Source organism: Phasianus colchicus, chromosome 38 (genome assembly GCF_987193195.1).
Source record: "Phasianus colchicus chromosome 38, bPhaCol1.hap1.1, whole genome shotgun sequence".
Lineage (NCBI taxonomy): Eukaryota > Metazoa > Chordata > Aves > Galliformes > Phasianidae > Phasianus > Phasianus colchicus.
The window spans coordinates 2,419,560-2,431,635 of NC_143473.1; the positions used below are offsets into that span (position 1 = coordinate 2,419,560).

At 64.0% G+C, this 12,076-nt stretch overlaps 1 protein-coding gene across 2 annotated transcripts; it reads right to left on the reverse strand.

The window, feature by feature from the left end:
- Positions 1 to 37: 37 nt before the first annotated feature.
- HNRNPUL1 (heterogeneous nuclear ribonucleoprotein U like 1) lies at positions 38 to 10,619 on the reverse strand. 2 transcript variants are annotated; one of them, XM_090129838.1, is made up of 15 exons: positions 9,959 to 10,619; positions 8,571 to 8,699; positions 8,029 to 8,482; positions 7,874 to 7,947; positions 7,651 to 7,790; positions 7,472 to 7,571; positions 7,278 to 7,390; positions 6,929 to 7,195; positions 6,730 to 6,852; positions 5,200 to 5,328; positions 4,187 to 4,355; positions 3,094 to 3,414; positions 2,220 to 2,425; positions 1,979 to 2,134; positions 38 to 563 (listed from the first exon to the last, which is right to left on the reverse strand). In XM_090129838.1, exons 1-15 carry the CDS (start codon positions 10,122 to 10,124, stop codon positions 444 to 446), a joined length of 2,667 nt encoding a protein of 888 aa, XP_089985964.1. In that variant the 5' UTR covers positions 10,125 to 10,619; the 3' UTR covers positions 38 to 443. The 2 variants fall into 2 exon arrangements, with proteins under 2 accessions (XP_089985964.1, XP_089985963.1); XM_090129837.1 differs by having other exon boundaries at positions 38 to 566; positions 9,959 to 10,618.
- Between the last annotated feature and the right edge of the window lie 1,457 nt (positions 10,620 to 12,076).

A 12,076-nucleotide genomic window follows, 5' to 3' on the forward strand; every position in this document is an offset into this window, starting at 1 on the left:
GGAGAACAAAGCAAAAATCGCTGGGGGGGGGGGGGGGGGGGGGGCAGTGAGGACAGACGGCCAATGGGACACACGGACACAGATGGGGGCTGAGGGCTGCGCCCCCCCCAGGGCCCCCCATGGGGTTGGGGGTTGAAATGAGGACAAAGAGTCCAAAATGAGGGAAAACGCTGCAAAAATGGGGAATTTTTTGTTGCTTTTCTGTTTTTTCTTTTTTTTTTTTTCTCTTTACCATTTCAGTCCCTTTGAGCTTAAAAATATTCTTTTCTTTCTTCTCTTTTTTTTTTTTTTTTTTCCTTCTTTTCCTTTTAAAACAGACAGAAAATAAAAGGGAACAACAGAAATGCAGTGCTGACACGGAGGGGGGGCCGCAACGCCGCCAGGAACACCAAAAAGGGCGGAATTGGCCCCAAAATGGGGGCGGGGGGGGGGTTGGGGGGGGGTCACTGCGCACTGCTGGAGCCCCCCTGAGAGCTGCCCGTGTAACTGCTGTAGTCGTAGCTGCCGTAGTAGGGGGGCCACGGGGGGGGCTGCTGGTAGTAGGGGCCCCACTGCTGGGTGTACTGCTGGGGGGAGAAAAAGGGGGGGAGAAAAAAAGGGGGGGGGAGAAAAAAGGGGGGGGGAGAAAAAAGGGGGGGGGGAGAAAAAAGGGGGGGGGAGAAGAGAATAAAAGGGAGGGGGGGAAAAAGGAAAAGGTAAAAGGAGGAAAAAAGAGCAAAAAGGAAAAGAGAAGGGAAAAAAGGGAAAAGGGGGAAGTGAAGAAAGGGGGGAGAAGGAGGAAAAGGGGGGAGGAAAAAAGGGGGGGGAGGGGGGAAAAAGGGGGGGAGGGGGGAAAAAGGGGGGGAAGGGGAGGAAAAAGGGGGGGAAGGGGAGGAAAAAGGGGGGGAAGGGGAGGAAAAAGGGGGGGAAGGGGAGGAAAAAGGGGGGGAAGGGGAGGAAAAAGGGGGGGAAGGGGAGGAAAAAGGGGGGGAAGGGGAGGAAAAAGGGGGGGAAGGGGAGGAAAAAGGGGGGGAAGGGGAGGAAAAAGGGGGGGAAGGGGAGGAAAAAGGGGGGGAAGGGGAGGAAAAAGGGGGGGAAGGGGAGGAAAAAGGGGGGGAAGGGGAGGAAAAAGGGGGGGAAGGGGAGGAAAAAGGGGGGGAAGGGGAGGAAAAAGGGGGGGAAGGGGAGGGAAAAGGGGGGGAAGGGGAGGGAAAAGGGGGGGAAGGGGAGGGAAAAAGGGGGGGAAGGGGAGGGAAAAAGGGGGGGAAGGGGAGGGAAAAAGGGGGGGAAGGGGAGGAAAAAGGGGGGGAAGGGGAGGGAAAAGGGGGGGAAGGGGAGGGAAAAGGGGGGGAAGGGGAGGGAAAAGGGGGGGAAGGGGAGGGAAAAGGGGGGGAGGGGAGGGAAAAAGGGGGGGAAGGGGAGGGAAAAGGGGGGGAAGGGGAGGAAAAAGGGGGGGAAGGGGAGGGAAAAGGGGGGGAAGGGGAGGGAAAAGGGGGGGAAGGGGAGGGAAAAGGGGGGGAAGGGGAGGGAAAAAGGGGGGAAGGGGAGGGAAAAAGGGGGGGAAGGGGAGGAAAAAGGGGGGGAAGGGGAGGGAAAAGGGGGGGAAGGGGAGGGAAAAGGGGGGGAAGGGGAGGGAAAAGGGGGGGAAGGGGAGGGAAAAGGGGGGGAAGGGGAGGGAAAAGGGGGGGAAGGGGAGGGAAAAGGGGGGGAAGGGGAGGGAAAAGGGGGGGGAGGGGAGGGAAAAAGGGGGGGAGGGGGGAAGTGGAAAAAAGGAAAAAGTGGAGATAAAGAAGGAGAAAATTGGGCAAAAGTGGGTAAAAAAAAAAACCAACCAACAAAAGGTGGAGAGAAAGGGCAAAGAAAGCAGAAAAAAAAAGAGGGAAGGAGAGCAAGTGAGCAACGGCGGGGGGGTCTCCGCCCCCAGCTCCCCCCCCCCTGCCCCCACTTCCCCCCCCCAGCCCCCAAAAAAGGCTCTTTTTGCCCCAAAAGCGCCGCCTACCTGCGGGTATTGGTTGTAGCTCTGGTTGTAGCTCTGCCCCGCGGGCGGGGGGGGCTGCGGGTAGCTTTGGCTGTAGCTGCCGTAGCCGCTGTAGCCGTAGGTGGGGGGGTAGCCTTGGTTGTACCCCCCCTGTCCGTAGGGCTGACTGTAGTTGGGCTGCGGGGCGACAACAACAACGACGACGTGCGGCTGTCGGCAACGCGCGGGTGAGGGGGGGGCGGTTGGGGGGGGCGGGGGGTACCTGCTGTCCTTGGTTGTAGCTGCTGGGGGCGTTGCTGCTGGCCGGGGGGGTCGCCCCCGCCGCTTTGTAGGGGCCGGGGGGTCGCGAGGGGCTGAATCCGCTCGGGGGGGGGGCGGGGCGGCTGTAGGCACCGCGACTGTCGCGATTGTTGGTGGTGGAGGTGGAGGAGCCCCAGCGGTTGGGGGTGAAACTGCTGCGATTGAAGGCTGGAAAAAATGGGGGGGGGGGGGGGGGGGGTTGGGTGGCAGCCCCGTATCCCCGCGGGGGGGGGGGGGGGGGAAGGGGGGTGGCAGCCCTGTGGGATGGTCAGTGGTCAGAGGGGGGGTTGGGGGGTGTGGGATGCTGAGGGTGCTCAGTCGCCCCCCCAGACTCAATGGCCTCCCCCCCCCCGTCCCCCATTGGGATACACGGGAGGGATGGGGGGGGGGGTGGGAGAACCCTGAGGGGGCAGCATGACCATTGGGGGGGGGTCCAGGGGCATCAGGAGCTGAACCCCAAACTCCGGGGGGGGGATGGGACAACGCGAAGCCCCCTGCCCCCCCCAATACACAGAAGTGGTTTGACGGGGGGGGAGGGGGGGGGGAATCCTCAGAGCCTTGAGCAGGAAGCAGGACTTTTGGGGGGGGGGGTCCAGAACAGCCAGGAAATGAACCCCAAGATCCATGAGGTGACGGGACCCCCCCCAAAAAGCCCATAGGGGCAAGCAGGAGGGTGTTACCGGGGGGGTTCTCAAGCCCCTAAACAAGCAGCTGGACTCTTAGGGTGGGGAGGGGGGTTTCCAGGACCACCGAGCTTCAACGAGAGGGGGAAATACCCCCAACACCCCCCCACCCCCCCCCCAAACCCCCGCAGGAAGGATTTGTGGGGTCCTCACCTCCACCTCCACCTCCGCCGCCCCCTCCTCCACCACGGAAGCCCCCCCCGGCGCCGCCCCCGCGGCCCTGGAAGCCCCCCCGGTTGCCCCCACTTTGGGGGGGGGGTGGAGCGGCGGCAGCTCCTCGACCGTCGAAGCGTTGGAATCCACCGCGGCCCCGGAAGGGGGAGGGGCGTCCATCAAAACGTTTCTCGGGGGGGGGTCCCGCCTTGCGACCCTCCTCGTTGTACTGCCGAACCAATTCGGCCGCTTCGTCCCGCTGCAGCTCCACGAACAGCACCGAGTCCAGGAAATCGCCCGGCTCCGGCAGCGTGAAGTTGGCTGGGGGGGGAGGGGGGGGGGGCAGTGAGAAAACGGGTGAAAAAGTGATTAAAAATCGAGGTTCGCCCCCCCCAAAATTAAAACAGAGTGGGGATAAGGGGGGGGTTGGGGTCTGGCTGTGAATTTTGACCCCTGAAGTGAAGCAGGGAGGGGAGAAGCAGCCGTTTGGGGCTTCTGTTTGTGCTCCCCCCCCCCCCAAATAAAGCAGAGGGGTTTGGTGGCGCTTTGGGGTCTCACGTTGATGCCCCCCCCCCCCAGAATCAAACAGAATGAGGCAGCTTGGGGCTCTGCTTCTGATTGCCCCCCCCCCCAAATTGAAATGCAGGGGAGATAAGCAGCACTGTGGGGCTCTCACTGTTATTTTCTCCCCCAAAATTAAAGCGGGGGGGGGGTACAGCTGGGTGCCCCCCCCCGACAATGAGAGCAGACAGAAACACAGACGGTGCTTTGAGGTTCTCACTGCGATCCCTCACTCAAAAAACTGAAGCAAAGAGGGCAAAAAAAGAGCAGTTTGGGGCTCTCCCCACAAAGTCCCAGCTGGGGGGGGGGGGGGGGCACACAGCGGGGTCTGCTGCACCCTCCGTGGTTCTGCCCCTCCAAATGGAAGCACACAGGGCAGTTTGGGGGTCTCAACGTGACGCCCACCCCCAAAAACTGAACACAAGTGGCAGCTGGGGGCTCTCGCTGTGGTTTTTCCACCCGGAGGTCAGAGCGGGGCAGGGATGAGGAGCTCAGCGGGGGTCCTGCTGCTCCATACGAGCCCCCTCCCCACCTTTCATCTCCAGCACGGCGTGGTCGGGGACGTCCTTCCCCTCCTCGTCCGTCCGTCTGACCGTGCGCTCCCGCAGGTCCTCGTCCGTGGGGCAGATGACGACGGCCTTGCGCTGGAAGCCCTCGAAGGGACGCATTTTCCGCCGCTGGGCTGAGCCGTAAACGTTGGTCTGCAATGGGGGGAGGGTCGGGGGGGCTGCGGGGTGTGCGGGGGGGCTGGAGGGGGTCGGGGGGACTGGAGGGGGCTGGGGGGCTGCAGGGCATCAGGGGCTGGGGGGCACCGGGAGCTGCAGGGTGCCACAGAGGATTGCAGGGTGTTGGGGGGCTGTAGGGGGGGCTGCAAGGGATTGCAGGGTGCTGGGGGGCTGTAGGGGGGGCTGCAAGGGATTGCAGGGTGCTGGGGGGCTGTAGGGGGGGCTGTGGGGGATGGGGGGCTGCGGGGTACTGCGGGGGATTGCAGGGTGTTGGGGGGCTGTAGGGGGGGCTGCGTGGGATTGCAGGGTGCTGGGGGGCTGTAGGGGGGGCTGTGGGGTACTGCGGGGGATTGCAGGGTGTTGGGGGGCTGTAGGGGGGGGCTGCAGGGGATTGCAGGGTGCTGGGGGGCTGTGGAGTGTCAGGGGCTGTAGGGGGCTGGGGGCCTGTGGGGTGTTGGGGGGTGCCGGGGGCTGCAGGGTGCCACAGAGGACTGCAGGGTGTTGGGGGGCTATAGGGGGGCTGCAGGGCGTTGGGGGCTGCAGGGGGCCGGGGACCTGTGGGGTGTTGGGGGGCTGTAGGGGGCTGCAGGGTGCCGTGGGGTGCCAGGGGGCTGTAGGGTGTTGGGGGGCTGTATGGGGCTGCGGGGTGATGGGGTCTGCAGAGGGCTGCAGGGGGTCGGGGGGCTGTGGAGGGCTGCAGGCTGCTGGGGGTCAGTGGGGCATCAGGGGTCCGTGTGGGGCTGCAGGGCATGGCCCAGACACTCCCCACATCGTCAGCTGTGCCCTCAGGAGGACCGGCCCCCCCTGGGCCCCCCCTCACCTGGTCCAGGATGTAGTTGCGCTTCTTGCGGGCGGCGATCTGGATCAGGCGGTTGAGGCACTGCGTCGCCTGCTGGATCAGCACGTCCCAGCGGCCCGCGTAGTTGCGTTGGCGCCGGAGCCCCATCACCTTCCAGCCAAACACGGGGTCGTTAGGGGTGGAAAAGAGCCCCGAGGTCACCAAACCCCGCTGTCAGCCCAGCCCCGCTCACACTCATCCACCTTGGAGCTCCTCCAACTCAACGGGGTTGGAGAAGAGCGCAGAGGTCACCAAACCCAACCATCAACACATCCCACTCGTAGCCAACCATCTCAAAGGTCTTCCAACTCAATGAAGTTGGAAAAGAGCTTTAGGATCACTGAGTCCAACCATCAGCCCAGCCCTGCTCACACTCATCCACCTCGGAGCTCCTCCAACTCAACAGGGTTGGAGAAGAGCGCAGAGGTCACCAAACCCAACCATCAACCCATCTCCACTCGTAGCCAACCATCTCGAAGGTCTTTCAACTCAACGAGGCTCAAGCAGAGCTTTAGGATCACTGAGTCCAACCATCAGCCCAGCCCCGCTCACACTCATCCACCTCGCAGCTCCTCCAACTCAGCGGGGTTGGAGAAGAGCTCTGAGATCATCAAATCCAACCACCAACCCATCCCCGCTCATCACAGCCACTGATTTCAAGGTCTTCCAACTCAACACGGTTAGAAAAGAGCTCTAAGGTCACCAAATCCAACCTTCAACCCATTCCCACTTGTAGTCATCGATCTCCGAGATCTTCCAACTCAACAGGGCTGGAAATGAGCTCTGAGATCACTGAGTCCAACCATCAACTCATGCACCTTGGAGACCTTCCAAATCAAAGAGGTTGGAGAAGAGCGCCGAGGTCGTCAAACCCAACCATCAACACATCCCACTCGTAGCCAACCATCTCAAAGGTCTTTCAACTCAACGAGGCTCAAGTAGAACTTTGGGATCATTGAGTCCAACCATCAACCCATCCCCACTCAGTCGTCCATCTCGGAGCTCTTCCAACTCAACGGGGTTGGAGAAGAGCTTTGAGCTCACCAAATCCCAGTACCAACCCATCCCTGCTCATCACAGTCACTGATTTCAAGGTCTTCCAACTCAACACGGTTAGAAAAGAGCTCCGAGGTCACCAAATCCAACCATCAACCCATCCCCACTTGTAGTCATCGATCTCCGAGATCTTCCAACTCAACGGGGTTGGATAACAGCTCTGAAATCACCGAGTCCAACCGTCAACCCGCCCCCTCTCACGGCCATCCATCCTGCAGATCTTCCAGCTCAGTAAGGTTGGAGAAGAACTCCAAGACGACCAAACCCAGCCACCAACCCACCCCCACTCAGTCATCCGTCTCCGAGACCTTCCAGCTCAACCAGGTTGGAAAAGATCTCCAAGCTCACCAAACCCAACTTCTATCTCTTTCCCACTCCCCAGCCTCAACCATCTCAGAGCTCTCCCACCCCACCAAGGTCAGAAGAGCCCCTCGAGCCCCGAGTTCCTCCCCTTACCCTCATCTTATCCATGATGGCGTTCGTCCCCAGGATGTTGTACTTCTTGGAGGGGTTGGCGGCCGCGTGTTTGACGGCCCACGTCGTCTTGCCGGCAGCGGGCAGCCCGACCATCATCAGGATCTGCCGGGTGAAGGCGACGCCGTCACGGCCGGGACCCCCAGCACCGCGTCCCCCCGCCGGCCCGGCCGCGCCGCACCTCGCACTCGGCTTTGCTCTTGGGCCCCGTGGTGCCCCGGACGCGCTCAGCCACGGGGAGGTGCTGGATGAAGGTGAAACCGGGCGGCACGGAGAAATAGGTGTCCTCCCTTTGGCCGAAGTTGAACTCGATGGCGCAGTTTTTCACCAGGACGTGAGGGAAGAGCGCCCGGCCGGCCAACACGTCCTTGCGGACCCGGTACGCCACCCCCAGCCACTTCCCGTTCTTCATGAAGGACATCTCCACCTCCTCCCCGCACTCAAAGTCCTGCAGCGGGGCGAGACGGCGGCGGGTGAAGGCCCGGAACCACGAAACGCCTGCCTACAGCCGCAGGAGGCGCCGCACTCACGACGAGGCAGGCGATGACGTCGTTCTCGGCGAAGGTTTCCCCGTAGTTCTCAAATTTGCAGTTGGTCGACTTCTTGCCGGTGCCGCCGTAGCCGTAAGAAAAGGGTTCCTCACCTGAGCGGGCAGAGAGCGGCCGGGTGAGCCGAAACGGGGACAAAAAAAAAAGGTTTTCTGCCCCAAAACGCGCGCTCTTACCCAGCTGGGTGCTGCAGGAATCCAGCGACCAACCCACCCGCACCACGTGGGGGTCGGGCTCGGAGGCTGGGAGGTGTTTGACTGAGATTTCCTCGTTGACCTGCGAGGTGAAGGCGGAGAGGAAGGGAATGTTTGGGCTGCTATTCGAGGCGGCCTGAGCACGACGTGGTGCTGCTCACCTTCATCTCGTAGCACACGCGGCCCTGCCGGGCGCCGTAGGTGGCGCGGGCGCCGGACCACAGGTAGGCAAAGCCCTCGATGGTGAGGGGGTACCCGCTGTAACGGTCCCGGGCCACCTTGAAGTGCAGGTCGCAGTTGTCTGTAGGAGAAAAGATGGCAGTCGGGCCGCAGGCGCTGCCCACGGCCCCACGTGGATTCCCCACATCCCACAGAGGCACTCACAGGTGTCGACGGCCACCAAAGTCTCATCAAAATCCTCCTCCTCGTCCTCGGCGGGCGGCTGCGGCGACCGGCCCCTGCGGTGCGGGGTGGGGAGGGGGCTCAGCGTGGTGATACGGAACCAGATATGGGGGGATGTCACCGAGGGCAGCGCTCACCTCTTGTCCTCGCGGTGCTCGTAGTACCCCCGGCCCCGCTGCTCCTCGTAGGGCCGCTTACGGGGCTGCTGGGGTCGGGGCTGCGAGGGGTCGGGCGCGTTGTAGGCGCCGGGCAGAGCGTTGTAGGGTGGGACGGGGGTGTTGTAAGCGGGAGGGGGGGGAGCGCTGTAGGTGGGGGCGTTGTAGGTGGTGGGAGGCGGAGCGTTGTAGGCGGGGGTGCTGTAGGTGGGGGGCGGCGCGCTGTAGCCGGGGGTCGGGGTGTTGTAGGCGGGGGTCGGGGCGCTGTAGGCGGGGGGTGCGCTGTAGGCTGAGGGTGGGGGGCCGTAAGCGGCGGGGGGAGCGGCGTAGGTGGGTGGGGGGGGGAGGTTGTAAGCTGGAGGGGGGGTGTTGTAGTTGGGGGGCGGCACGGTGTAGGCGGGAGCGGGGTCTTCGGGTTTGGGATCCGGCTTCATCTCTGTGGGTGACAAAGGGGGCAGAGCCGTCAGCCGAGCAGCAGCGGGGAGGGGGCTGCCAGGCCAGGAGATGAGTGGGGGGGGCCCTACCTGGGTGGAGCGAGGGGTGCTCGGGGTCCAAGGGCCGCCTCTCGTAGCCCGATTCGTTGTCCTGCTTGCTGTGCTCGTAGGGCTGGTAGCCCTGAGGCTCACCCGGGTGGCTGTTGTTGTCGAGGCCATCTTTGGGGGGGAAAAGGGGGGAATAAGAGCAGAACGTTACCGGGTTGCTTTAGCCAACAGACAGAGGGGGGCACGAGGAGGGCAAGAGTCCCCACGACTTTCCGAACGGGGACAAAGCAGAAGCGATGTGGGATGAGGAAATTCAGCAGCCCAGGGGGGGCAGCTGGCGATTCTGCAACCCCAGAGGGCACCTGAGGGCAGAATGAAGTGGGTTGGTTAATTAAAAACATCAAAAGAGGCCCAAAAAAACGAGCACTGGGTGGGAGAGGGGGGGAAATAAAGCCAAATCCCAGCGCTCATCCTCAGCTGTTGGGGTTTTGGGGGTGTGAGGGGCTGTGGAGACCCATAGGGGTGGGGCTGGGGGAGATCTGTGGGGTCTGCGTGAGCCCTCCCAGTTACAGCTGTCAATAGGGGGCTGGGACAGAGCACTATTGGGGGACACGTGGGGCCCTATGGGGGATGAGGGGGAGGACACAGAGCCCTACTGGGGGACACACGGAGCTCTATAGGGATGGAGAGAACACACAGAGCCCTAATGGGGACAGAAGAGATGGACACAGAGCCCTATTGGGGGACACACGGTGCCCTATAGGGATGGAGGGGACACACAGAGCCCCACTGAGGGCCACATGGAGCCCTATGGGGGATCAGAGGGGGGCACAGAGTCCTATTGTGGGACACACAGGGCCCTACTGGGGATGGAGGGGATCGACACAGCTTTACGGGGATGGGGGGGGGGACACACGGGGCCTTATAGGGATGGAGGGGACACACAGAGCCCTGTGGGGATGGAGGGGGGGAGCACAGAGCCCTATTGGGGGACACATTGGGGTCCTATGGGGGATCAGAGGGGGGCACAGAGCCCCAATGGGGGACACACGGAGCCCTAAAGGGATGGAGGCAATGGACACAGAGCTTTATGAAGATGGGGGGGGGGGGGGGCACAGAGCCCCACTGTGGGACACACGGAGCCCCACGAGCAGACCCCAACACGCAGCGGGGGGCGACAGGACGGAGTCCTAACGGGATGAAGGGGGGGAGCAAAGCCCCCCAGGGCCGTCGGGGCCCACGGAAACGGGAAGAACGGGGTAAAAACGAAGGAAAAAGGGGATGGGGGGGGGGGGGGGGGAAGGAGGGGGAGACGGGGGGGCGCGGCCGGGCGGAGCGGGGAGGCGGCGGCCAGGGCCCTACGGGGGCAGCGGGGCGCTGAGGGGAGGGGGAACCGCCGCCGTCCCCCCGCCGGGCGCCGCGGGCCTTACAGTGTCCGTCCGAGGCCGCTTCCCCGCCGGGCCCCCGCCGGGCCTCCTCCGCCTCCAGCGCCGCCTGCAGCCGCTCGGCCAATTCGGCCTTCAGCCCTCGGGTATCCAAGCCGCGCCGCCCCAGCTCCTCCTTCAGCTCGTTCACCCGCAGCCGCCTCACGTCCATCGCCGCCGCCCGGCGCCCATCGAGGGCCGCTGAGGGGACGGCTCAAAATGGCCGCCATCGCCCTCCTCCTCCCCTCCCCGGCCCGCGCCGCGCTGCAACGCGCGCCGCCATTGGCTGGCGCTCACCTCGCGCGCTGTAACGGGCGGTTCGATTGGTCCGCCCGCTGAGCGCGCCCCCCTCGGGGCGGGGATTGGCTCGGTCGCTGAGCTCCCGCTCGATGCCGCTTTGCAAACTGAGCGCTCGTTGGGCAAGAGAGGGGGTGACGCTGTAAGACGGTCGCTCATTGGTAAAAGCTGGGGTTTGGCTCCTCCTTCCGCCCCGCGGGAATGACGATTGGGGACTGACGCGGGGAAGGGGCGGGCACTCGCAGCCCGCCGACCAATAGTAGCGAGAGCGGCGCCTCGCGATTTCCGCGTGTCTATTGGCTGTTCTCTCTGCCTATCAGCGCGGAGGTTCAAAGCCCACTTTCCATTGGCCGGGCCCTCATGGAGGGCGGGACCACAGTAGCGCGCCTCTGACAGGTCGCCTGGGGGGCGGGCCCGAGGGCTCAGCTGCCGCCGCCCATTGGCGGAGCCGCGGGCGCTGCGCGCCCATTGGCTGAGCGCCGGCGGTGTTTGCGCGCGTTGCCGCGCCGCGCTGCCTAGCAACGGGAGCCGCGCTCCTATTGGCTGCGGGGAGAACAGCGCTGCGTTCCCATTGGCCGAGCCCGGGGAGGGGCGGGGCCTGTTCTGAAGGCGGCATCGCCACAGCGCCGAAATTCGATGGAGCGGCCCCAAAATCCAAGGAAACGGCCCCAAAATCCAAGGAAACGGCCCCAAAACGGCGCCTTCCGGGGCGTGGCCTCTGTGTCCCGACAGCGGACCCATAGGGTTCTATGGGGCCGGGGGGGAGGGCTGTGAAGATGAGGGGTCGTGTAGGGCCGGGGGGCTGCGGGGGGGCTGGGGGCTTCTGTGGGCCTGGGGGGTCCTGTGGGTCTGGGGGGGGGAGTTCTATAGGGCTGGGGGTGTTCTGTGGGTTTGGGGGTGTTCTGTGGGTGTGGGGGCTCCTGTGGGCCTGGGGGGGTCTTGAGGGGCTGGGAGGGGGCCCTATGGGTCTGGAGGCTCACGTGGGTCTGGGGGAGTTCTATGGGTCTGGGGGGGTCCTGTAGGATTGAAGGGGTTCTATGGGGCTGAAGGGGTTTCTGTGGGTCTGGGGTGGGGGTCCTGAAGGGCTGGGGAGGTCTTGTGGGGCTGGGGGCTCCTGTGGGGTTGGAGGGGTCCTATGGGTCTAGGCAGGCAAAGTTCTATAGGGCTGGGGGGGTCCTGTGGGGCTGGGGGGGTCCTGTTGAGATGAGGGGTCTGTAGGATTGAGGGAGTCCTAATGGGGCCAGGGGGTGGGGGGTGGGGGGGAGTTCTATGGGTCTGGGGGGGTCCTGTAGGATTGAAGGGGTTCTGTGGGGCTGAAGGGGCTTCTGTGGGTCTGGGGTGGGGATCCTGAAGGGCTGTGGGGAGTCCTATAGGGCTGTGGGGGTCCTGTGGGGTTGGGGGATCCTGTGAGGCTGTGGGGGTTCTGTTGAGATGAGGGGGTCTGTAGGATTGAGGGGGTCCTGAAGGGCCAGGGGGTGGGAGGTAGGGGGGGGGGTCGAAAGGCTGGGGGGGTCCTGTGGGTCTGGGGGAGTTCTATGGGTCTGGGGGGGGTCCCGTAGGATTGAAGGGGTTTTATGGGGCTGAAGGGGTTTCTGTGGGTCTGGGGTGGGGATCCTGAAGGGCTGGGGGAGTCTTGTGGGGCTGGGGGCTCCTGTGGGGTTGGGGGGGTCCTGTGAGACTGGGGGGGTTCTGTTGAGATGAGGGAGTCTGTAGGATTGAGGGGGTCCTATGGGACCAGGGGGTGGGAGGTGGGGGGGACAGGGGGTTCTGTAGGGCTGGGGGGGTCTTGTGGGTCTGGGGGGGTCCTGTGGGTCTGGGGGAGTTCTA

Bases quoted from the DNA above. Each gene is read 5' to 3' on its own strand.
- HNRNPUL1 (XM_090129837.1), bottom strand. From the start codon at position 10,124: ATGGACGTGAGGCGGCTGCGGGTGAACGAGCTGAAGGAGGAGCTGGGG. The intron at 7,196-7,277 runs GTGAGTGCGGCG...GCCCCGCTGCAG, and splicing joins ACGTCATCGCCTGCCTCGTC to GACTTTGAGTGCGGGGAGGA. The intron at 2,426-3,093 runs GTGAGGACCCCA...CATTTTTTCCAG, and splicing joins CGGCGGAGGTGGAGGTGGAG to CCTTCAATCGCAGCAGTTTC.